At 39.7% G+C, this 25148-nt stretch overlaps 1 protein-coding gene across 3 annotated transcripts in view; it reads left to right on the plus strand.

The window, feature by feature from the left end:
* The first annotated feature begins 10990 nt into the window (after positions 1–10990).
* The window catches only part of MFSD1 (major facilitator superfamily domain containing 1), a 30328-nt gene continuing 16170 nt past the window's right edge, over positions 10991–25148 (plus strand). Inside the window, exons 1-7 of one of the 3 annotated variants that reach the window (XM_059065520.2) lie at positions 10991–11565; positions 13723–13775; positions 14961–15073; positions 16845–16887; positions 17200–17267; positions 18750–18858; positions 22763–22865. In XM_059065520.2, coding sequence (XP_058921503.2) covers positions 11292–11565; positions 13723–13775; positions 14961–15073; positions 16845–16887; positions 17200–17267; positions 18750–18858; positions 22763–22865 — 763 coding nt within the window. In that variant the 5' untranslated portion in view covers positions 10991–11291. The remainder of the gene's footprint in view (positions 11566–13722; positions 13776–14960; positions 15074–16844; positions 16888–17199; positions 17268–18749; positions 18859–22762; positions 22866–25148) is intronic. The other 2 variants (XM_059065521.2, XM_059065522.2) reach the window with 2 other exon arrangements.

Consider the following 25148-nt stretch of genomic DNA (forward strand, 5'->3'; position numbering starts at 1 on the left):
GTCCACTGGGGCTGATCCACCTTGTCTGCTCTTGGTAGAGTTCCCACACTCCCCAGAACTCTCTGGCTTACTTACAGTTTCCTCATTCTGCACTTTCCTACTTACATAGCTAGAAATTCATCATCCATCACATGGGGATATTAAGAGTACCTACCTCAGAGAGCTGCCATGAAGATTATGTCAGATAATACAAGTCAAGTGCCTAAAACAGTTCTTGGTACACAGTAAGCACTCAATAGAGTTAACTATTATTATTAGGTATTTATAACTAGTTGGCAGATGTGTATTTATTAGAAGAAACAGAATGCCCAGATTGCTTCAACTTGCTCCTTGCAATGCATCAGCAGACTAGCATGGCAATGGACTCTTCAAGAACTCTCAGCCAATTTCCAATTTCAGCTTTTTCAAAATTGTCAGAAGTTCTAGGTAAAATACTATTCCTCTCAAACAGCTGTGAGTGATTTACATGTTCAACTCCTAAAATCAAGGTTGCTAGGCAGACTTAGTGAAATTCTTGCTCAAGGAATGGAAGGTAAGAAAGTGGTAACTCACCTAAGTTCACTGTCACCCTCTACTATCCATACAGTTTAATCTTCTCCTTTTTAAAGAAAAGTCCAATATTTACAGAACAGATTTGAAAACTCCTCCCCCTCCATAACCACCTGTGGGGAGAACAGAGAGGCCACCGCCAAAAAATTCAGAATGATCAAATGAGAAACACACAGAAGCCACAGGGCCTCATGGGCACAGTGAGACAGCCAGTCCTGTGGTCACACGTGATGAACAACAAACGCTTAGCAAGCACAGCTGAAGGAACAGGGTGCTCCCGAGAACTCCCTCGTGAAGATTGCACTCAGGTGATCTTGGAACAAGAGCACAAAAGCAAGAAGCTCAGGTGGCCTGGCAACTGGAACAAAGGCCCAACAGGACTGAGCCAGCAGGTGACAATGTGTGGCAGGACTTCCCCAGTGTGGAGGGAGAGATTCAGAATGGAGATGACCTCTCGGCCACACCTGGCTGAGGGCTGTCATCCAGAGGGATTTGCCTGTTGATATCAGAACTCAGTGTGTATCATTGTTGTCAGTTTTACTAATCATGGTTATGTTTACTGAATGTTGAGCTTATACCAGAATGGGGAGTTGGGCTATCCCAACTAATGTTTTGTGGTCTTTAAGATTCTTAGAACCTTTTTTGATGTATCCTAATTTGAATATGCTATCATTTTTCTGCTGGGAGTCTCCTGATAAAATATCTATTTAAAAATAACAACTATATTTAATTAATTTTGATAACAAATATGCCAGATTGATGACAAATAACACAGCTCTAATCCCTGAATTTAAACTTTTCTTTCTCTCGGATTTGAAAATTACCTGCTTTTTGAAGTAAACAATAATGAATCCTAAAGAGCAACAATAATGAATATTTAAATGCCCTAGATTGGCTAAGATTTCTCTTTCCCTTTAATGCACAAAGTAACTAATTCAAGGATTCCCCAGTCCTTAAAATCGACCTTGCCAATTTTAAAAAAATGTATAAATGCTTCAGGAATTCATTTAAAGATCAATTTTACGAAGGTAGTGTTAGGAGAGGGACTGCAAGAGCTAAGCTAAAAGATTTGCATTTCGTGTTTGTATGCTGTCCTAAGTGAAAAAGCCATTGCCCTCGGCTGGAGAGGGGTCTGTAGAAGTGCAGGTAAACCCTCTCCATCTAGTTCCCTGAACCTGTACAGGACATTTCATCAAGAACAAAAATGCCAAGCTCTTAATACTTACATACATCAAAGAGCCACATGATCATGGTTTAGTTCTCACTGCTTATGAAGTTTGTTCTTAATTTAGCTGATTTTAGGTATCAGCTCAAACCTACTACACAGCTTAAATCAGAACATGCTGAATTTAGCCCTTCAAAAAGCTCCCTCCTCAACTAAGCCCGTGAGCCATGGCCGCTAGGCCTGCGTGTCCGGAGCCTGTGCTCCGCAACGGGAGAGGCCACAACAGTGAGAGGCCCGCATACCGCAAAAAAAAAAAAAAAAAAAAAAAAAAAGCTCCCTCCTGTTAAGCATAATAGTCAGAAGTTCTAGGTAAAATACTATTCCTCTCAAACAGCTGTGAGTGATTTACATGTTCAACTCCTAAAATCAAGGTTGCTAGGCAGACTTAGTGAAATTCTTGCTCAAGGAATGGAAGGTAAGAAAGTGGTAACTCTCCTAAATTCACTGTCACCCTCTACTATCCGTACAGTTTAATCTTCTCTTTTTAAAAAAAAAAAGTCCAATATTTACAGAACAGATTTGAAAACCCCTCCCCCTCCATAACCACCTGTGGGGAGAACAGAGAGGCCACGGCCAAAAAAATCAGAATGCTCAAATGAGAAACACACACTGAATATTTTTCAAAAAAAAAAAAAAAAAGAAAGAAACTCTTGCCTAGTTTATCTAATGAACACATGGGGTGGATTTTTAAAGAGTCATTGTCCTAAAATATACGAACTGAGAAGGTTGTACTAGAATCTATCCCTTAAAGTAGCACAAGAGTGACATCCACTGGCCAAACAGCTTTCATGACCATGGGGGAGAGAGCTTACCTCTGAGGAGTGACAAATAAAGAGAACATTCGAAGACAGATGCTCTACATAGATGAATACATCTATCCAAAAGCAAATGATTTCTACCTTTAAAAATTTATATCCACTATTGCATACACTTCTTCACATTATTTTTACAAATCTGTGCGGCATATGCCAATCCATACTGGCAAAAATTCAAAGGCTTGACAATATACTCTCTTGGTCAGGCTGTAGGAAAATAGGTATTTTCACAACACAAAATGTTACAAACCCTCTAAAACGAAATTTTGCGATATTCAACAAAACCACATATGCATTTATTCTTTGACCCAGCAATCGCACTTTAGCCTGAGAAAATTCCAACAATATAAAAATACACATGCACAAAATTATTTATTACAACTTGATTTATAATTGCAAAATACTGAAAACTTAATAAATGCCTCAATATAGGAGAGTGGTTGAATAAACTATGGTACATACATACAATACAGTACTATGCAGGTAAGAAAAAGAAAAGAAAGAGTAAGATCTATATGAACTGATATGGAGGGCTTTTCAGGATAGATCATTAGGCAGAGAGAAACCATTTTTAATGACTGACATTGGTAACAACACTTTTTTTTTTTTTTTTTACCTAATCCAGGAGATAAGTTAAATTTTTAGTGCTAGAAATTTGTGGTGAATCAGGCATGGTAAAGATGGATGTGAAAAGCATTTCAAGCCAGGTGTGATACCTGTGATACTTTTGTGTTTCATGGGCCAGCCCTCTTGATACACTCACTAATGCAATCTATCAGGGGTAGTCATTCTATAGATAGATACATACATACATACATAAATACATAGGTAGATAGATACATACATACCTACATATCTGCTTCAGATAGATATCTGAAGATATCTGAAGCAGATAATAAAAATGTCTGGGTTTCAGTATATGAATTGAATCACACATTGACTCTGCCATTTGCCGTATTTACAGACAAATCACACTTGAACAGATGACAGCAGGTGGACCAGAGTCTAATTAGATTGTTTACTACAAGATTTTACACTGATCTGTTTGACATGGGTGTGTGTTGACTCAAATTTCAAGCTTAGAGTAGGGAAGACATTACTGCTTCCCAGATTGTAAAATCTGCCATGCTTCTGTAGAGGTATGCTCATATTTCCCTTTCTATCACTGTTCTTCCAGCAAGCTGGTCATTTAAATTAAATTATATTTAATTTAATCTAATTTAATGTAATTTCTCCTCATCCTTTTTTCTCACTTAGAATTTCAGAGGTATCTTTATTGTATAGTTTTGTAACAGTACTAATTTTATAGTACTGTATTTCTTTCTTCTATTAAGCTGTGGTTTTCTTAATATTTTTCCTTAAAAAAATAAAATAAAACAAACACCTGTGCTGCAGAAACTGGGTGCTGGTGAGCCTGTGCACTCAGAAGCCCAAGAACGAGCACAGGAGAGCTGGGGGCGAAACCCTTTCCGTCTGAGAGGTCTCTCCTGCGCCATCTACTGACAAAGCTCAACTGGTACCAGTTGGCGAAGGAAGCATATTTAAATTATCACAGAATAGGTGAAAAGGATGAGCTGGAGCTCAGACAGTAAAACCATAACCTGCATAAGGAGTGTCCATATATACTTCCTATGGCTGTTCCTCTAACAGCTTAATTCTTTCTTAAAATATTTGCTCATCTTTTGTCTTTCTCTTCCTCAATATGTAATTCATAAGCATGTGCACATTTTTTATTGCTTGTATTCATATATACACATACATATGTATATGTGTATATATTTTTTTATTTTACCAAGAGGGAGAGTTCCTTTAGATTTTTCCAATTAGAAAGTGTAATATTACCTATTCTTTCCTGACTCCCTTCACCTGTTATGAAGGAGGAAAAATATGGTGAGTTTACTTTTGCAATTAGATTGTAAAACAGACTTCCACAACTATAGCAGACAAATAGGCAGATAAATGTATAGGCATATGAATGAATGCATAGCTGGACACATACAGAAAGAGAAAAACAGAAATAGTTTGAAAGAAGAATGCATACATAGATAACGCTCATAGTAAGAGAGGCATAACTTTATTAAAAATTGAAGTCTGTAGGACATAAATTTACACATTGGTGTTAGAAATCTGGGGCAATTTTGGATGGCATTTTATCATAGGCATTGTACCTATCTTTGTGCCCCATAAGCCAGACTTTTCTCCTCTTCATCCTGACATATTCACCAACTTAGTATTTTTGGGAGCAGGTCCCTTAGTTTTTAATTAGTTTTCAAAACAGATAATAATGTGCCCATCTGTATAAATGGAAACACATGTATGTATTAACTCTTAGACTTCACACTCATGTACTTACAGCTCTAACATTCATGCTGGCATCTGAGGGTCAGAAGCTCTGAGCTCTGAGGTGTAAGCGTTTTCCCCTTCCCAATTTTTATTCTTCCCAGTGGGAAACCTCACATGCTGCTGTCCCAGCACACTCATATTTACCTCCTAAGGCTGCTTTTACAAGGTGCTGGTTTTGGTGTTAATTTTTTCTTATCTTTTCTTCTTCATTTTGTAATTTTGTATTATATATCTCTTTATTATTGTTTGGTCATATTGCTTCACATATTTCCAATACTTCCATAGATTTTTGCATTTTTAATGAATTTTTTCATTCAGTGAACTAGTCATATATATATAAATAAATAATGTAATATCTTTTGCAATCCCTTTCCTTCTTTTAACCAGTGGTTTGAAGTAAGTTATACAGTACTTTACTTTTAATCTTCGTTCACTCACTAATTTGTATTGCAACAAATTCTGCTCCTTCAGGACTCGAGTTTGCCATAAACAAATGAGGAAAACAGAATTATTCCATGGGAAGTGTATAAAATAGATCTAAATGATTCTTATGTATTTTGCTATATAATAAAAAGCATTATTTACTGAGCATGCAAACATTCTTTCAGAACTTTAAAAAAAAAGTTTGGCTGCAGAGGGTGTGATCCATAAAGACAGCTCTTTGGATTTAATTATTTTAGATTCACGACTTTGTACCCAAAAGACATTAAGATTAGTGTTTATTGTTCATATTTTTCCATATGAGGACATGGACATGCTTAAAAATCCTACTGTCACTTTGGCATCTCAGTGAATTATGCAGGTCACAAATATGATTCTTACTGATAGGAAAATTGAAATCTGAAATGAGCCCCAATCATACAGTGAATATCTTTTTTATTGAAAAAAAGCACTTCTATTTCAAGAAACTTTTAAAATTATGCTTTATGAGGACATCATTTCAATTTTATGTTATTGTTCCTTATAAAGACTGAATTTTCTATTCTGGACAAAGGAAGTAGATATTCAGAGTGGACTTCCTTGCAAATGTATTGCTGAGAAAAATGGTAATGAATGAACAGGAACATTACCTGAGTCCCAGAGCTGAGAGGTGAAGGAAGAGCTTTCTCCATACCAGGGACAGTCAAAGGCAAGGTAACAGGCAAAATGTGTGAAAGACACAGGTTCTCAGGTCACGGACGGTAATGCCAAAAAAGAAAAGAAAAGAAAACGAAGGCAGTTAAAGAATGATTAGTAGGTGAATTAGCTAAGGCTCCCCAGACCTCCTAGTGGATGCCTTTTCATGATCTGGTCCACGAGTTTTGCCAATTAAACTCTAAAATATAAAGGCAATCTTATACTACTAAACCACATATTTTTCTTTTAAAAATTGGTACCTCATTCAAATAAGAATCTACAAAATTTTCATTCTGATTGTATAAACTTGACTAGAGACCTATAAAATATTTGTTATGAGTTGAAAAATGGAAAAACCAGACTGAAATTCTAGTTCTCCTCCTCCTCCTCCCTCAGTCTTCTCTGTTCTTTGAGATCAAGCTCACTTATTATTGCTTGTCCCTCGTTAGAAACTCACACTGCTGGTGGAGAGAGGTGGGTTTGGGGCAGACCCAGGAGGGAAAGAAGACACTGACGAGGACTATATGGTTTCCAGTTTGGCTTCCAAATAGGATGGGTTTAGGGGAATGTTTTGACCCACGCAGCCCTCAGGATGAGTGGTAGGAAGCAAAGGCAGGTTAAGGCTGAATCTAGAACTCAGATTTTTGAGAGAACCCTACCCTCTTCTCTGCCTGTGGGGCTAACTTTGCTCCAGAGGCTACAGCCATCCCCACACCAATGAAACCAGCTGGTTTCATTCTAATGGCCTTGTGTCCTGGCCAGATGATAAAATCTACACCTATACCCTCCATCACTCGGTAATTTTAAGTGTGATTTGCTTGACTCATAAAAGGTCGATACAGGTAGAATAAGCATGCTTATTGTATAGGCAGGAATGGGCTTTCCCATGGCAGTATGCTTTCCTTATTACACCGTGAGCTGGTGCAACTCTCCCCGGATTTAAGGGCCTCATCCATCCTTCAGCATTTTTTCAAGCTGGGCCCTGTGCAAGGTGTTTGAGATACAAAGATGCACAAGGCTCTCATGTGGTTAAAGTCTGGTGGACATAATTTCAGACGTACATAAAAGTTGTAAGACTAGTACAAAGAATTCCCATATATCCTGTACCCAGATCCCTTAAATGTTAACATTTTACCACATTTGACTTCTTTCCCTCCCTCTGCACACATATAAATATATACGTACATGTATGCATACACACACACATTTTTTGGAACTGCTTGAAAGTAAGCTTCAGGTAAGTTGGTACTAAATATCTCAGTGTGTGTTTTCTAAAAGGAAGTATTCTCTCTTTCATAACCACAGTGTGATAGTCAAAATAAGGAAATGACATTGATAGAGTATAAATTATCTAATCATAGGCCTTATTCGGATTTTGTCAACTGAATGCTGCTTACAACTAAAGAAATTCTGGATCACATGTTGTAGTCAGTGGTCATGCCCCTTTAGTCTGCTTTAATCAGGAACAGTTCCTTAGTCTTTTATGACATTGACTTTTTTAAGGAGTACGGGGCAGTTATTTTGTAGAATATGCCTCGATTTGGGTTTGTCTGATGTTTCCTCATGATTAGATTTAGGCATGAACTTTTGGTAGGTCTACTACAGAGGGCTGTGTCCATTTCAGTGCATAGTATCAGGAGGCACATGATGTCAGTTTATCTCAGTACTGGTCATACTAACTTTGATCACCTGGTTCAGGTGGCGTGTGCCAGGGTTTTCCATTATTTTTTTCTTTTTATAATTAATAAGTCTCTTGTGAAGAGACACTTTGAGACTATATATGTATCTTACCCCTCCTCAAAATTTCACCCACTAATTTCAGCAAACATTGATGATTCTTGCCTGAATCAGTACTATGATGGTTGCTAAACTGTGATGTTTTACCTCCATTGTGCCTTCTACATTTGTTAGTTGGGTCTCCACTGTAAGGAAGAGCTTTCTCTTCTCCCCCCTTTTATGTTTGTTTAGTATTTACCCAGGTCCAAGGTAAGAATATGCACTATTTCCACTGCTATCTAACGCTGAACTGGAGGTATTAGCCAGTGCAGTTAGACAGATGACGCCCAACCCTTTGCCTCCTAAATATACCTGTCTCTGAACTCCATACTTCCTGTAAGTCCTATACAGGATCCACAGCCTGCTCTGCTTGGTGAGACTGTGCATACCCACACAGCTCTCCCTTACAAGAGTACGCAGTAACTCCAGTTTTGTCTTTTTTAGTTCACATATTGGATGGTTGTCTCATTATCCTTTGACAAACCAAACCGCAAAACTAACCAAAAAGATCATTCTGATTTGCTGTGTGGGCAACATATCATAGAAATGCAACAGGGGAAGTAGGAAACCCAATTAACGCTGCTGAAAATCTTGTGTGGGAAGCAAATACCTGGAGTTCTGGGGAAAAAAAAACATTTACACTAAAAAACTATATGGAAAAATATACCATAAACATAGTCAAAAGAAATTACCTCACATCACTGACAAAGCCTATTTCATCAGTAAGAGAAAGCGAATGACTCATCTGAAAACATAAGCAAAAGATATGAAGAGAATTACTAGAAAATAAAAGTGGCTATTAATCATATAAAGAGGTTCAACCTGCACTCTAACAGAAATGCAAATTGAGACAACACTACGATAGTCATTTTTCACTTATTAGATTTGCAAAGACCAAACATCTGGTAACAAGCTTGATTAGGGATGGTGTGGGAAATAGGCTCTTTCCAGCATTGCTGGTGGGAGTGTAAACTGGTATGACTTTTAATGAGAACAACTTGACACTATGTAACAATTTAAAAGTACACCTATTTGACCTGGCAATTCTACTTTTAAGAATTTATCCTACATGTAAATGTGAAATGAGTATTTTCCAGGCAATTCACTGCAGGACTGTGTACAGTAGTTTGGAAACAACTTCAATGTCCATCAATAGGGGACTTGCTATGTAAAGTATAACACATCCACATAACAGAATCCTTTGCGTCTGTTACAAAAAATGAAGTCAATCTCTGCTATATTGTTGGGTTGAGAGAAAAAAGAAACTGTGTGGGATATCTCTGGAAAGATACAAAGGAATCTAATAAAGGTGACTGCTTCCCAAGAGAACTGGCAGAAAAGACTTGCCTTGAGCTCTGCTCTCTTTGGTACTGTTTGAATGTCATACTAAGTGTATGCATTTCTCCTTAAAAATAAGCAAAATAAAAAAATTTAAATGTCTGTTGCAGTTGTGCAGGTGATATCAGTCTTTTAAGAACAGTAGTGGTGGAGATCATGCACCAATTCAGGATACGTTTTGGAGGAAAGCTAACAACTCCAAAGGTGGAGTGGTTGTGGGTGATGAGGTAAGTAAGCCACCAAGGATGACTACTAGGCTCATGGCTAGCAACTGGTGGAGAGACGTGCCATTTACTTTCCTGGGAAGCAATTAGGGAGAAACAGGTATAACATGTGAGAGAGCTCAAGGATTCTGTTTTGGATGTGTAAGCCTTGAGATGCCTATTAGTCATCCATGCATTGCTGTTAAATAGGCAGTTGGTATAGGAGTGTTACCACTTAAGAAAGGAGTCTGGAATGGAGGTATTTAGGAGGCATCAGCATATAAATCTACACCAATAAACAGAAATATAATGTAAGCCACACACGTAATTTAAAGTTTTCTAGCAGCCACATTAAAAAGTAAAAGCAGGTGAAATTAATTTTAATATATTCTATTTGACCCAATATGTGTAAATATTATTATTTTAACGCTTAATCAATATAAAAATTAATGAGATTTTTTTTTGCGGGTGAGCCGCACCGAGTGGCATGCGAGATCTTAGTTCCCCAATCAGGGATCGAACCCGTGTCCCCTGTAGTGGAAGCTCAGAGTCCTAACGGTTGGACCGCCAGGGAATTCCCAATGAGATATTCTATAAACTTTTTCATACTAACTCTTTGAAATCTGGTGTGTATTTTATACTTACAGCACACCTCAAATAGGACTAGCCACATTTCAAGTGTCAACTTGTCACATGTGGTGATGGCTATCTATTGGACAGTACAGAACAGTGATGATATTTAAAGCTATGGGGCTGGATGAGTGGAAGAGAGCCCAGGACTGGATTTTGGAGCCCTTGAACAATTAGAGTTCAGGTAGAAGAGGAGGAGCTGACAAAGGGGACAGCAAATGAGAGCCCAGTAAACTAGGAATAAAACAAGGCAAGTGTAGTGTCAAGGAGGCCATGAGAAGGGGGCTGTCAACTGCATCAACTGATGCTGAAAAGTGGAGGAAGATGAGGACACAGAAGTGACCACTGATTGGGAAGATGGAGTTGTTAGTCATCTAACAAAAGTCAGCTTTATTACACCGAAGGCTCCTCCTTTGGAGCTGAAGAGACCATGGGAGGTGGAAAGTGGAGTCCTCTTGTGCACACATCTCAAAGGCAACACATTCCAAACTGATCTATCTTCTCTGGCATCCCCCCCCACTCTCTTCTCTTCCTATATTCTGATCTCCATTGGGAAGCCCACGCTAGAAATCTGGGAGACGTTCTCAAATCCTGCCTTTCTCTCAGACCTCATAAGCTATTACTCACAACGTCATCCATTTCACCTGCGAAATACTTAATTGTTTCCACTCCTCACCCACTCCGCCGCCAAGTTACCCCCAAAGCCAGTTAAACTGTACACGTACCCTCCCTTTCTCAAACGCCTTTCCCAGGCATTCTTATAGAATTCAGTGCTCATTGCAGCCGCTGTTCTCACTACATTCATCCATTCACCAAACTGGTCTTTAAAGTATCAGTTTCTGTCGATCTCTCCAACTAAACCGTGAGCTCTTTGAGGTCCAAGAGCTTGTCACACCCCATTTTGTATTCCCAGTACCTGGCACGTAACTTGATACATCATAAGGTGCTCAATCAACTGTGTGTTATTAAGAATAGCCAAACACGCTGAGGAGAGCAATGCTGCGAGAAGGGCGGCGGGCGTTTTCGCTTCCTTCGCACAGGTGGGATCACGCCTGGCGTCGGGATCGAGGGGAGGCCCGTACTTTCTCGGAAGGAGCGGCGCAGGGGCGGCAACGAGAGCAAGGCAAGAAACAAGAGGACAGCGCGGTCGACAGTGGAAGGCCCGGGCTTCGCGCCTAGACAGCTCCTAATGAAAACGAACGTCGCCACTTCCCCTCTTTCCCTGCCGGCCCTGCCCACCACGTGATCACGCCCACTCACGTGAGCGTAACCCTGCTTGACCTGCCGCGGCGTCACATGAGCAACTGCGGTCACGTGAGCACTGTTTTCGCTGGGCTCTGGCAGCCGCTTTTTCCCGGAGTTGTAGTCACTGTCGTCTCTCGGTCTCCCGTCGGCCCGATGGAGGAGGAGGAGGAGGAAGCGAGGGCGCTGCTGCCTGGCGGCCCCAACGAGGCCGGCAGAGGCGTCCCCGTTACACCCCCTGCTCCCGGGGCGCTGCCGGCCCTCTGCGACCCCAGTCGCCTGGCGCACCGGCTTTTGGTGCTGTTGCTGATGTGCTTCCTTGGTTTCGGTGAGCCGGCTGGCCTGGTGGGGTGGGGTTGATAATAAGGAATTCCCGACTTTCTCGGAGCTGCACTGAGCTCCTAGGTGCCACGCGGCCTCAGGGAAGCTTCTTGCTTCAGCTCCTGGGCTTCCCTTCTTTTCCTTTCGCGACCCCATCCAACCCTGTGGACGTTGCTAGCTATTCAGCGTCCCGAAGGTGGGGGTCAGGGGACTGAGCTGGGCGAGTTTTGTCCCACTCCTTTGCTTCCAAGAAGTCCCAAAGTCTAGCAACTTGGGCCCTGGGGCCACAGATACGAAGAAATTCCTAGATCGTCAAGGTTCCTCTCATGACACTTTTTTAAAATCCTTTTTTTAAAAAAAATTTATTGGAGTGGAGTTGCTTTACGATGTTGTATTCGTTTCTGCCATACAGAGAAGTGAATCAGTTATACGTATGCATATATCCACTCTTTTTAAGATTTCCTTCCCATTTAGGTCACGACAGATCATTGAGTAGAGTTCCCTGTGCTATACAGTAGGTTCTCATTAGTTATCTCTTTTATTCATAGTAGTGTATATGTGTCAATCCCAATCTCCCAGTTCGTCCCACTTCCTCCTTCCCCCCTTGGTAACACTCTCATGACACTTTGTTCAGAAGGAATTCAGAAAGATTTAACTGGCCCCCTCCCCCCAAAGAAACTCCACACATACTTTAAAATTTTTGATTGAATAATTCATTGGCAGTTATTTATATGTTTCTTGCCCTCTTTGGTAAAACGTATGAGTGTGTCTTGATAGCTTCAGTTGAGTAGGTGTGTTCTTGTACTCTTCCGCTCTGCCAATGTGAAGCAATCATAACTGGATTGGACTTGTGGTGTTTGGTTTCAGTCATGAAATTTGGTGACTCGGAAAGCAGTTTCTGGAGATAATTTTAAAAATATCTCCTTATTATATTCCAGCAACTAATTTATTCAGCAACATTCTAATGTCAATATCAGTTTGGTGTGAAAGTAGTAATGTGTTTTTCATGAGCTGGCTGGACTTGGTGGAATCAACAGATTTAGGAACATGATGGTGGATTACTTTATGCTATTGCTGGAATATATAAGTAGGCATGGAGGATGCTTTGGGCTTTAGTTTCTTTGCATCTCTTTTTGTTCCCCCTCTTCTCACTTTGTGGAAAGATGGTGCCCATTCATTAGCTTTAAAGCCTGGGATTGGTATCCCTGACAGTGATTAAAGCAGGAATCATAAATTGCTGAGTTGAGGAACAAAAAACAAGAACAACACGAAACACTTAAAATACCACGTACTTAAGCAATTTATTTTTAGTAAATTATGGTTACCTGGGTGGGTTTCAGAAGCCAGAGTCATACCTTTCTAATGACAGTTTTCTTTTTTTTGAACTGGTGGCTTCTAATGTATACTTCTAGACAGAGTTCGTGGAGAAATGGAGGCAGCATTATCCTGTGCTTATAAAAAAAATCTGTCGATTTTGTTACTGTAAAAATAACTCTGAGTGCATGAATGTCCAGCCTCTCTCCATTTCTCTTTCTTACCCTCCAAAAAGACGTTATTATTATGTTTTAATTTAACCCTTTAGAATTCTTGTTTTATTTTTCTTCATTCCTGGCACTGCATTTGCTAAATTATTTGATCTTGGGTATGCTGTTTGTAGAATTAAGAGTTCTTGTTTTAAAAGCAGGTTTAGTCAGAATAGTTAAACTCCATTCCTCTGCTCTCAAGATAAGTGGTGGCTTTAGGTAACATTACTAGGAAACTGCTGAGGATGTTTTTGAAGTTTGTAATATATGTGTTTTGGTAGCTTTAAGGAAAACACAGCTGTTTCATGAAGGTGCTAATAAAACAATAGACATACAAAACATGATGAAAGTAAGGTGGAAGAGCAATTAGTTGTTGATTAACTTCTTAATCCAGGTTCCCAGTATTTGCTGTGTATGCAGACTCATAATTTGTAAATAACTTGGCATGTTTTCTGTGCATTATTTGGCTGCAATTTAGAGAATATTGGTGGACAAGGAAGTGGTCCAAAAAAGGTTCCACTGTCAGTCTTTGAGCCCCTAGTATAGACATTTAAAATCAGCATTAGAGTAGTAATTGCAGCTTGAAACTTTTACATGGAAAGTATTATTACTTAAAAGAAACTTGCTTTTCCTTTTTCTAGGCAGCTATTTTTGCTATGATAATCCTGCTGCCCTTCAGACTCAGGTTAAACGGGTAAGTTGACTTCACCTTTGTTTCTTTTGTTGGCTCTGGAACAGGTATACTGTGGAGGCATCATCAGCTCTCAGGTTGCCCGGTCTGAAACATTGTCGCATGAATCCATTTTAACATCCATTGTCACCAAATTTGTGTGGGCAAGGAGTATTCTTGAGTTGGAATGAATGGCCACAAAACATTCATTCATAGCACTTGTGACTTGATATCGTTTCACATCTTAGATAAGTAATTGCTATTTCTACAGTATTGCCAAAAAGTCTTTTGACAGATTTTTGTTTGCATTTCTCATTGTGTAATCATTGGAATGACAAATGATTTGGTAGGATAGCATTTTGCTTTCTTAAATATGTTTCTGTTGTTATTTCATTTTTAAAATGCGGCTACTGATTCCAGAGGATTGTCCGTGTCAGTATTTTTAGTTTGGCTTTATAAAAATATATGATATTTACAGTTTCTTATGTATTTAGATAGTTTTTTGGTTTTTTTTTTTTTTTTTTTTTTTTTTTTTTGCGGTACGCGGGCCTCTCATTGTTGTGGCCTCTCCCGTTGCGGAGCACAGGCTCCGGACGCGCAGGTTCAGCAGCCATGGCTCATGGGCCCAGCCGCTCTGCGGCATGTGGGATCTTCCCGGACTGGGGCACGAACCCGTGTCCCCTGCATTGGCAGGTGGACTCTCAACCACTGCGCCACCAGGGAAGCCCTAGATTGTTGTTTTTTTTTTTTTTTTTTCCTTTGTAAGTTTTTTCACCTTTGGATAGGAAGAAATACATAGATTGGCCTTTCACATTCTAGAATGAAAGGGAAGGAAGATAGGAATTAGTGGAGGGGAGGGAAGGGATAAGCTAAGATTGCCTTTTTTCATGTGGGTGTAGAACCCCACAGCAGGTTGTACATGGGGAATAAAATGTAGAAGATACAGGCAGATGCAGACAGGAGTGGTCCCAGTAGTGGAAGAGCTGATTGATTCTGAACTCCATGAAGCCTCTGAAATGACTGCACACTCAGGAAGTTCCTCGGTGTCACCATTTTTCTGGGGTAGCAGCCATAGCTGTCATGAGAGTCTCAAAGCACTTAGCAACTGAAAATGATTAAGAAACGCCTGCCCTTCCAGAAAGAATGTTTTGATTTGTTAGTTGCTAAACTTAACTGGAAAAAAAATAGTTTTGTTTTCTTTCCATATAGGATATGCAGGTGAATACCACGAAATTCATGCTGCTGTATGCCTGGTATTCTTGGCCCAATGTAGTTTTGTGTTTCTTTGGTGGCTTTTTGGTAGACCGCGTATTTGGAATACGGTAAGCTTGGGAAAAATCTCACTTATGGGTAAATACGATTATTAAGAAAACACAGAACTAGATTAAGTATTTCTAGAAAGAACTGAATAAACTTGTGTTTTGACTGTGATAATCTGCATTAGTTTTTTTTGTGTGTGATTTTTATATCTATGGGATTTAAAAAAAAATAAATTTATTTATTTTTGGCTGTGTTAGGTCTTTGTTGCTGCGTGGGCTTTCTAGTTGTGGTGAGCAGGGGCTACTCTTCGTTGTGGTACACGGGCTTCTCATTGCGGTGGCTTCTCTTGTTGCTGAGCATGGGCTCTAGGCACGTGGGCTTCAGTAGTTGTGGCGCATGGGCTTAGCTGCTCCGCGGCATGTGGGATCTTCCCCAACCATGGATCAAACCCACGTTCCCTGCATTGGCAGGCAGATTCTTAACCACTGCGCCACCAGGGAAGCCCCGGGAATTGGTTTTCGAAGCTTCAGTTAAGGTAAATGCTGCTCAGGGAATATGGTAGCTCAGTTATCTCAAGGTAAATTATGCCCTCACTTGGAATCAGCAGACCAGGGTCTGAATCCTTTTGCTGCCACTTGCTCAACTTCCTAGCTCTTTTGAACTGTTCCTAGCTTCCTGATCTTCAGTTTCCTCATTGGTAAAATATGGATAGTAATTCCTGCCTTGCAAGGTGGTGATAAGGATTGAGAGAGATGGAAGGACAGTATTTGGCGCGTAGTTAATGTTTACCTCTCCCAGCCCTGATGAGATTTTCTCTTTTGCCTTTCTTTAGGCATCAAACTTTTTGTGACCACTCCTCTTAGCTGAGGAAGGCATCCATTATAAGCTCTGTCAGTTTTCATCCTAATGATTGATTGTTTGTGTGCTGTTAGTGGAGACTTTAGGAGGGATATAGTCTGGGAATATTTTTGGAAGGCAGAGGGCAAAATGACCAGGGATTTTCCAACCATGTTTGGTGGAAAAGAACTGAAGAAACTATAAGTGTTTAAATTTGGGGACTAACTTTTAAACATTTTGAAGAGCGTATAAAGGAGGACTTAAATTTAATTTGCTTGGTCTAAAGGGGTAGAATAAGTTTGAAATTCAGGGAGCCAGATTCCACTTAGTATGATGGAAACTTTGCTTGATCAGGGTGACAGGTGGGGCTGTGAGTTGCCTTGGGACCACAGTGAGTTTTCCAGTGCTAGAGAACATTCAGGAGACTCTGGTATGACCATTTCACAAGGATCTTTGGAGGGATTTGAGTTTCAGAAGAATGGTTTACTCATATGATCTTTAAGAACTCTCCTGATACTGGTATTTTATTACTCTGGGGAAACATTAATGAGCTATTCAGAGTGTGGGATACTAGAGTAGGCAGATTTATAAGTGTATTAGCATGGTTGCTATTTTTCCTTTTAAAGATAGTTTTTAGTTATCAAGAATTATAACCACTTAAAATTACTTAATCTAGAATTCCTTGGAGTCAATCCTAAACTCAATAAAAATTTTATAAAGAATGTCCATTTTTAAATGGGAACCCTGGGAACTTCTTGAAGACTATTTAATAAGTTGTGTTTAAGATATGATAATAGCTTAAACAAGCATATGCCATCACTAAAGCCTCTGGAATCTCCTTGGAAGTCAAGACTTCTGTAGGTCACCATGCAGCCTAGGAAGGATGCTGACTTCAGAGGCTGACCCCTTTCTCTGGAGGGAATGCAGAGGGGTCAGAGAAACCCAAGAAGGACTCGGTGATATACTCTTCCTTCATTCTCTCTCTTTCTCTAACAGATGGGGCACCATTATTTTTAGTTGCTTTGTTTGCGTTGGACAGGTAAGAAAAGACAAAATGTTCATTGATTCATTGTGACAGTGACTCTTGAATTCTTGTCTCATTTCACCAGCAAAGATGTGTTTAGTGAATGCTTGACTTAATTAAGCAGGGCTCACAAATGCTCGTGTGATGTAATGCATAGTCCATTTTAAGCCTTGAGACAGGTGAACCTTGATACTTAAATTTCACAGATTTACTAAGAAGGAATACTAAAATCATTCTAGAGGTTGTGTTTCATCATAAGTCACTTATTTTTTTTAGATTCCTTGAATTTACTTTTTCTTTGATCTTACGTTATATTCTACATTACAGGTTGTTTTTGCTCTGGGTGGAATATTTCGTGCTTTTTGGCTGATGGAATTTGGAAGGTTTGTGTTTGGGTAAGTTATGCATGATTTCACTTATCCCAACATATTAGTATTTTAGTGTTCATCTGTCAATTTATTAAAGATTTACAAAAAAATATATTATTGTGTCTTCTGGAAAATTACTTCAAATCCTTGAAATCTAGCTATATTTGTAAGATTGTTCAATGGTTGTCTTAATTTTCCTTTAAAGTAAGCAACAATTTTGAGGGGTCATAGTTAACTCTGTGTAGGGTTTGAATATTAAATAGTTCTCCAGAAATGATATTTTTCTTAAGTGTTTTACTTTTCTGTAGTATGAAGACTGTGATTTAAACCTCATTTAGAAAAGCATAGACCATCATTTTCTAGGTTGGTGATTAATGGACATTTTGCTGCTTCTTAGTGGGTATGTGTAGGTCCTTTTGAACCTTGTTGAAGAGGCTTGAAGGAGTAAGTTACCAGAAGACTAACTGCTCTTAATGAATTTCAGTGTCTATTCAGTAAGCCCATTCTGAGTTAAGCCTTGGGCTTCCTGCCCAGAGGGATGCAGATGAAATAACTTACTCATGCTTTTTACAGGTACCAGGGACATGTAGACATAGGTGACAAACCCCCAAAAGTGCTCTAAGTGAGAGAGAAGGAAAAAAAAAAGTATATAAACATATGAAAGGGATTCAGAGATGGAAATGTGGTCAGAAATGGCCTTGTGGATGAAGTGGGCCTTGACATCAGTATAGGATTTGGATTAGTAGAAGAGGGGAAATATTTTTGGACAAGGACGGTGATGAGGAGGTCTCGGTGTTAGGATATAGGGGAGAGGAAGCTGCATAAAGGTCAATGTGTAGAACTTACAGAAAGAAAATTAAAATCCGGGAAGTAGGAGAATGTCGAATATGGAAGATACTGGCCTGAAAAGTGTGAATTTTTGTGTTATCACAAGTACGGACCGCTCTCCCCACATGACCATTTTATATAGCATAGATGGTGATGTGGTAGCTCAAACTCCTGTTATTGCTGGTCTTGGTTGTCATTGCAGTATATTAAATTACCCACAGTTAGCAGTATAAAACAACCCTTACATTGTGGACTTTGTGGGTCAGGAATCTGGACAGGGTACAGCGTGCACAGTGTGTCTGTGCACCTGATGTCTGGAGCCTGAGCTGGGATGACTTGAAGGCTGGCACTGCTGGCTGGAGCACCTAAACAGGGCCTCTCTTGGCTTTCTCGTAGTGTGGCGAACTCAGGGTAGTTGGACTTCTTACAAGGTGGCTCAGGGTTCTAGCTGTGAATGTTTGAATGAAAAGGCAGATCTCACCTTTTATAACCCAGCCTTGGGATCACACAACCCTGCCTCCACCACATTCTACTGGTTGAAGCAGTCACAAGCCCACTTAGATTCAGTGGAGGGGACATAGACCCTACCTCTTGATGGGAGGGGTGTCAAAATTTTATACCTGCTGCTTTGCCAACTGGGGTATTTCTTTAAAAACTATGACTTTTCTTTCCTTATTTTAGGATTGGTGGGGAGTCCTTAGCAGTTGCCCAGAATACATATGCTGTGAGTTGGTTTAAAGGCAAAGAATTAAACTTGGTGTTTGGACTCCAGCTTAGCATGGCTAGAATTGTAAGTATGACACAGATAATGAAGCCAAATGGGAAACAAAAGATTGAATGTTGTAGTTATCTCTTAAAGATTACAGGATGAAATATGTTTGTGTATAAGTTAGGTATTGATTTTTAATATATTTTTCTAGACCACAGTATACCATTTACCTGACTTTAATTAAGGCCTTTCTAACCTTATTTCACTTAGGAAACAGTCTAAAATGGCTAACTGAGCATTTGTTAGTTCAGAGAACCTGAGCATTGGGATGGATCATATAGATTTTGGTGTCTGATTTCTTTACCCATTTTTGGCGTTCCTGCAATGAAAGTCTTTACATATGGTCATCCAGGTTCTGCTTGCACATTTCTAGTGATTAGAAGCTCGCTGTGTGATGGGACAGCTCATCTACTACAATGAACTCTGTGAAGCTCAATCTCCCATAGAGATGAGGTCTGCCTGTACAAGTAGCTTTTAGTGATTGTTCTGACTTTTGCCCTCTAGTGAGTGTTTATTTTCTCTGTTGTGCAGCAGCACTTTGCTTATGAAGACAACTCTGAAGGTCTTGGTCAGACATGCTCATTTCCTGTGCTTGTCTGAGCCACGTGGCATGGGTTTCAGCTCCCTGACCGTGGTGCTCCCATCTCTCTGGATTTCATCACAGGTGGTCAGTACTCCTCAGCAGCATTTGGAACCTGGAAGTGATCGTGGTGTTTCATGATAGGGGATCTGGTAGAGGGTACCCAGGGGAACAACATTATGCTATTATAAATGCAACCTGGAAGGTGTTTTGGCCATCCCAAACCCTGTTAGGTTTTTTCCTTCATGAACTCCTGTGAATAGAGGTTTTTAAAAAGATCCTTGCCATTAAAAATCAGGGTTTTAAAGACTGTAAATGGCATGAAAATGCTTGGAACATAGTCTTAAGGGAAGAAATCCAATACAAAAAAAAATCCAGTACAAATGAAATATTTTTAATGTAATATTTCATCTTATGAAATATATGACACATATACATATGTCATATACCATTTCTATATTTTTGTACATGTAGGCTCTTGCTAATTTTCCAGTATTATAAATAGAGCTGTTGTGCAACACTCCAAAACTTGTCTGCATCTCTGATTATTTCCTGAGACTAGGTTGCTAGGAATGGAATTATCACTGAGTCAGGGGGTTTGTTAGGGTTTCTTAGGACTGTTGAGACATATTTCCACTTTTTCCTCTCAGAGATGTTTACATCTCCATCTGTGAGATATGAGAGGATCCTTTTTATTGAAGCTTTCATAGTACTTTAAAAAAGTCATTTTATCAATTTGATAGGAAACACCTAAACATTATTTTAATTTGTACTTCTTTGATAACTAGTGTGGTTTCCCACATTTTCTAAATTTTATCCACAAGGACATTCCTGGTACTTCCTTATGTATCTTGTGCAAGTCAAGACACGTCTGTGGCAGCTGGTGGATCTCATCGTTTAATAACTTCTAAAAGAAGGAAATAGGAGCAGTTGAGCAAGACTCATTCTCAGTGACGCCATTGTGGTTACTAGTGATCTTCACGTTCTTTTCTGTGTGGTCACAAACTAGTTATAATCCATTCACCCGCGTCCCGAGGAGCCCTACATTTCTAGAAAGGAATCTCAGGGGCTTCTAGGATGCGGGGTGGAGGTTATGGGAATGGTGGGGGGACCTGAGGAGGAGGTGGAGGGAGCCAGATCTCAGGCAGCCACCTCTCCGTCAGCCAGGGTGGCTCGGCTCTGATCTGGTTGGTGTATTGAGGGTCCTTGTGAGATGCACGCAGGAGACCAAAGGACTGCATTACAGAGTTGCTGGGGTAGATGGAGGTTCAGTCTTTTTTGTGCTTCTCTTGGCCCTGCACATAACTCAGAATGATCATAGAGGTTTCGGCTTTACCTCACCGTGATTTTTTTGTTGGCTGAGCTGTGAGTTTGTCTGATTTTAGACCCTTGGACTGTTATCATTCAGGCAGTGGACTTTTCACTTTTCTTATTATTCCTGTCTTAGCTGGAGGTTGGAAGTCCAGCACTCTTTTGATTTTCCTTTGTAATTTGTTACTTTTAAAAACTCCTTATTTCAACACATATTTATTGAGTACTTGCTAAGCCAGGTGATGTTAGGCATTTTAGAATTAAAGGGTTATTAAGACAATATGTCTTTGAGGGGCTTGTATTTTTGCTGATATTGAGGAAAGTTTCCAGTAGGTCTCCATTTATACCTTATTTAGATGAGCATCTGAATAATGCCACTGGCTAACATTTTGTGAGAAATAGCCATGTGCGATTTGCTGCTGTGTTTGCCGTGGGAATATGGTTGAGGACATGTTCATTTCTCAGTCTCCTTATCAGTAGCGTTTAGCACAGTTGACACTCCCCTTTCCTTGATTTCTTCTCTTGGGTTCTAGGACTCCACAGTCTCATAGTTTTCTTCTTGCCCTTCTGTGTGTTCCTTCTACCTCTTTTGCTGGTTCTACCTCAGTCTTCTCAACCTGTAAATGTGGGTTTGATCGTTGGACACCCTCTCATTTCTTTTGACACTCACTTCCTTGGTAATCTTATCTAGTTTGGAAGTTTTAAATGGTGTGTCTTTGCTCCTGAGGTTATATTGTCCAGGCCTTTCCCCTGAATTCCACACCCGTACGTGCAGCTTCCTCCTTGACATTTCCACTTGGATGTCTAGTAGGTGTATCAAACTCAACACAGCCAAAGCCCAGCTCTTAATGTTTCACCTGCTGTCCTCCAAACCAGCTCATGCTGAAGTTTTCTCATCTTTAGTTATGAGCAACTCTGTTCTTCCAGGTGCTCAGGCAAAAACTTTGATGTCACCCCGAACCACTCCTTAGCCCCCATTCCAAGGCCTATCGTTTCTGTTCTGCATTATTGCAGCCGCCCCCAGCCGATGGCCTTGCTTCTGCACCGTCCTCACTTACAGTCTGCTTTGGATGTAACAGCCAGAATGAGCCTCTTAAAACGTAAGGAGTTGTGCCACTTCTCTGCTCAGAACCCCAATGGCTTCCCATCTCACGCAGAGTAAAAGCCAGAAGTTCTTATTACTAATAGCTCACCTTTCTCCCAGTTCCTCTCTGGGGACCTCGTCTCATCCTCTCCCTTCTTCATTGACACTGTTCTAGTCTCTACACTCCTTGCCTTGGGGCCTGTGCACTGGCTATTCCTGGAGTGCTGTGCTGTTCTTCCGGGTAGCCTCCCAGCTTCCTTCAGGTTCTTAACCCATAGCCACATTCTCAGCAAGGTCTCTACCCCTTTTTAATTCTCCTTCTATGCTTTATTTTTTTCCTTTATTTTTTAGAAGCACTCATTGCTGTTTCATATACTGTATACTTTACCCTTTCTACCCCACTAAAATGGGGTTGCTCTCTATGAGAGCTGGAAATTTTTCTGTTTTGTTCTTTATTTTATTCCCAGTAACTAGAACAGTGAAGGGCATGTAATCAGGGTTCGATAACTGCTAAATGAAAGAATAAATGAATGAGGGTAGTACTATTACTGTCTTCTAAAGGACTATCAGAGGATGAATTTTTTTTTCAGATGTCAGGATCAGGAAAAGCTGTGTTTTTTCTGAGCCAAAGTTTATTTGTGTCTTGGGTACCCTGTGAATTTTATAACTTGTGTTTCATTTTTGTTTAGGCTCCTAGGAAGATCTAGATGTGCTGTGCTGTTTTGAATGCTAGCATTTTCTATAAATTGGCATTTTTGTGTGGCAATCTATCTGTGGCTTTATCCTAGGTCGTTAGCTCTTTCCTTGTAGTGTTTTTTTAAAAAAATTATCTGTTGTTTAATCTGAACCCTATTATACCTGTTTCTCTAAGCTAACTGACATCCTTTTTTTCTGAGCAAGACAGATAGAAATGAAAATTATGTTAATTTTTTTTTTTCCTTCTCTTTCAGGGAAGTACAGTAAACATGAACCTCATGGGATGGCTGTATTCTAAGGTTGAAGCTTCATTAGGTTCTGCTGGTCACACAACCCTTGGGGTCACACTTATGATCGGTTAGTGAATCCTGAAGTCCCACCGTTTATCTGTCCTGAAAGCTTCTCATAGGAAATGGTATGATGGAGAGGAAAGAACACGGAAATTGGGCTTAGACCACTTGGTTATAGTTTTGCCTGTACAGTTCACTAGTTCTTGGACCTAATTAGAAACAGTGAACATAGTGGCAATCATTCACCCCATTTGTGTTTTTATTTCCACTTTCTTTTTCTTTTCTTTTTTTTTGACATCTTTATTGGAGTATGATTGCTTTACAATGGTGTGTTAGTTTCTGCTTTATAACAAAGTGAATCAGTTATACATATACATATGTTCCCATATCTCTTCCCTCTTGCGTCTCCCTCCCTCCCACCCTCCCTACCCCACCCCTCTAGGTGGTCACAAAGCACCGAGCTGATCTCCCTGTGCTATGCGGCTGCTTCCCATTAGCCATCTATTTTACGTTTGGTAGTGTGTGTATGTTCGTGCCACTCTCTCACTTTGTCACAGCTTACCCTTCCCCCTCCCCATATCCTCAAGGCCATGCTCTAGTAGGTCTGTGTTTTATTCCCATCCTACCACAAGGCTCTTCATGACAATTTTTTTTCTTAGATACCATATATATGTGTTAGCATATGGTATTTGTTTTTATCTTTCTGACTTACTTCACTCTGTATGACAGACTCCAGGTCCATCCACCTCACTACAAATAACTCAATTTCGTTTCTTTTTATGGCTGAGTAATATTCCATTGTATATATGTGCCACATCTTCTTTATCCGTTCATCTGTCGATGGACACTTAGGTTGCTTCCATGTCCTGGCTATTGTAAATAGAGCTGCAATGAACATTTTGGTAAATGACTCCTTTTGAATTATGCTTTTCTCAGGGTATATGCCCAGCAGTGGGATTGCTGGGTCGTATAGTAGTTCTATTTGTAGTTTTTTAAGGAACCTCCATACTGTTCTCCATAGTGGCTGTATCAATGTACATTCCCACCAACAGTGCAAGAGGGTTCCCTTCTCTCCATACCCTCTCCAGCATTTATTGTTTCTAGATTTTTTGATGATGGCCATTCTGACCAGTGTGAGATGATATCTCATTGTAGTTTTGATTTGCATTTCTCTAATGATTAATGATGTTGAGCATTCTTTCATGTGTTTGTTGGCAATCTGTATATCTTCTTTGGAGAAATGTCTATTTAGTTCTTCTGCCCATTTTTGGATTGGGTCGTTTGTTTTTTTGTTATTGAGCTGCATGAGTTGCTTATAAATTTTGGATATTAATCCTTTGTCAGTTGCTTCATTTGCAACCATATTCTCCTATTCTGAAGGTTGTCTTTTGGTCTTGTTTATGGTATCCTTTTCTTTGCAAAAGCTTTTAAGTTTCATTAGGTGCCATTTGTTTATTTTTGTTTGTATTTCCATTTCTCTAGGAGGTGGGTCAAAAAGGATCTTGCTGTGATTTATGTCATAGAGTGTTTTGCCTATGTTTTCCTCTAAAAGTTTTATAGTGTCTGGCCTTACATTTAGGTCTTTAACCCATTTTGAGTTTATTTTTGTGTATGGTATTAGGGAGTGTTCTAATTTCATACTTTTACATGTAGCTTTCCAGTTTTCCCAGCACCACTTATTGAAGAGGCTGTCTTTTCTCCACTATATATTCTTGCCTCCTTTATCAAAGATAAGGTGACCCTATGTGTGTGGGTTTATCTCTGGGCTTTCTATCCTGTTCCATTGATCTATATTTCTGTTTTTGTGCCAGTACCATACTGTCTTGATTACTGTAGCTTTGTAGTGTAGTCTGAAGTCAGGGAGCCTGATTCCTCCAGCTCCATTTTTAGTTCTCAAGATTGCTTTGGCTATTCGGGTCTTTTGTGTTTCCATACAAATTGTGAAATTTTTTGTTCTAGTTCTGTGAAAAATGCCAGTGGCTGTTTGATAGGGATTGCACTGAATCTGTAGATTGCTTTGGGTAGTCTAGTCATTTTCACAATGTTGATTCTTCCAATCCAAGAAAATGGTATATCTCTCAATCTATTTGTATCACCTTTAATTTCTTTCATCAGTGTCTTATAATTTTCTGCATACAGGTCTTTTGTCTCCTTAGGTAGGTTTGGTTTATTCCTAGGTATTTTATTCTTTTTGTTGCAATGGTAAATGGGAGTGTTTTCTTAATTTCACTTTCAGATTTTTCATCATTAGGGTATAGGAATGCCAGAGATTTCTGTGCATTAATTTTGTATGCTGCTGCTTTACCAAATTCATTGATTAGCTCTAGTAGTTTTCTGGTAGCATCTTTAG

Source organism: Kogia breviceps, chromosome 5, assembly GCF_026419965.1.
Source record: "Kogia breviceps isolate mKogBre1 chromosome 5, mKogBre1 haplotype 1, whole genome shotgun sequence".
Lineage (NCBI taxonomy): Eukaryota > Metazoa > Chordata > Mammalia > Artiodactyla > Physeteridae > Kogia > Kogia breviceps.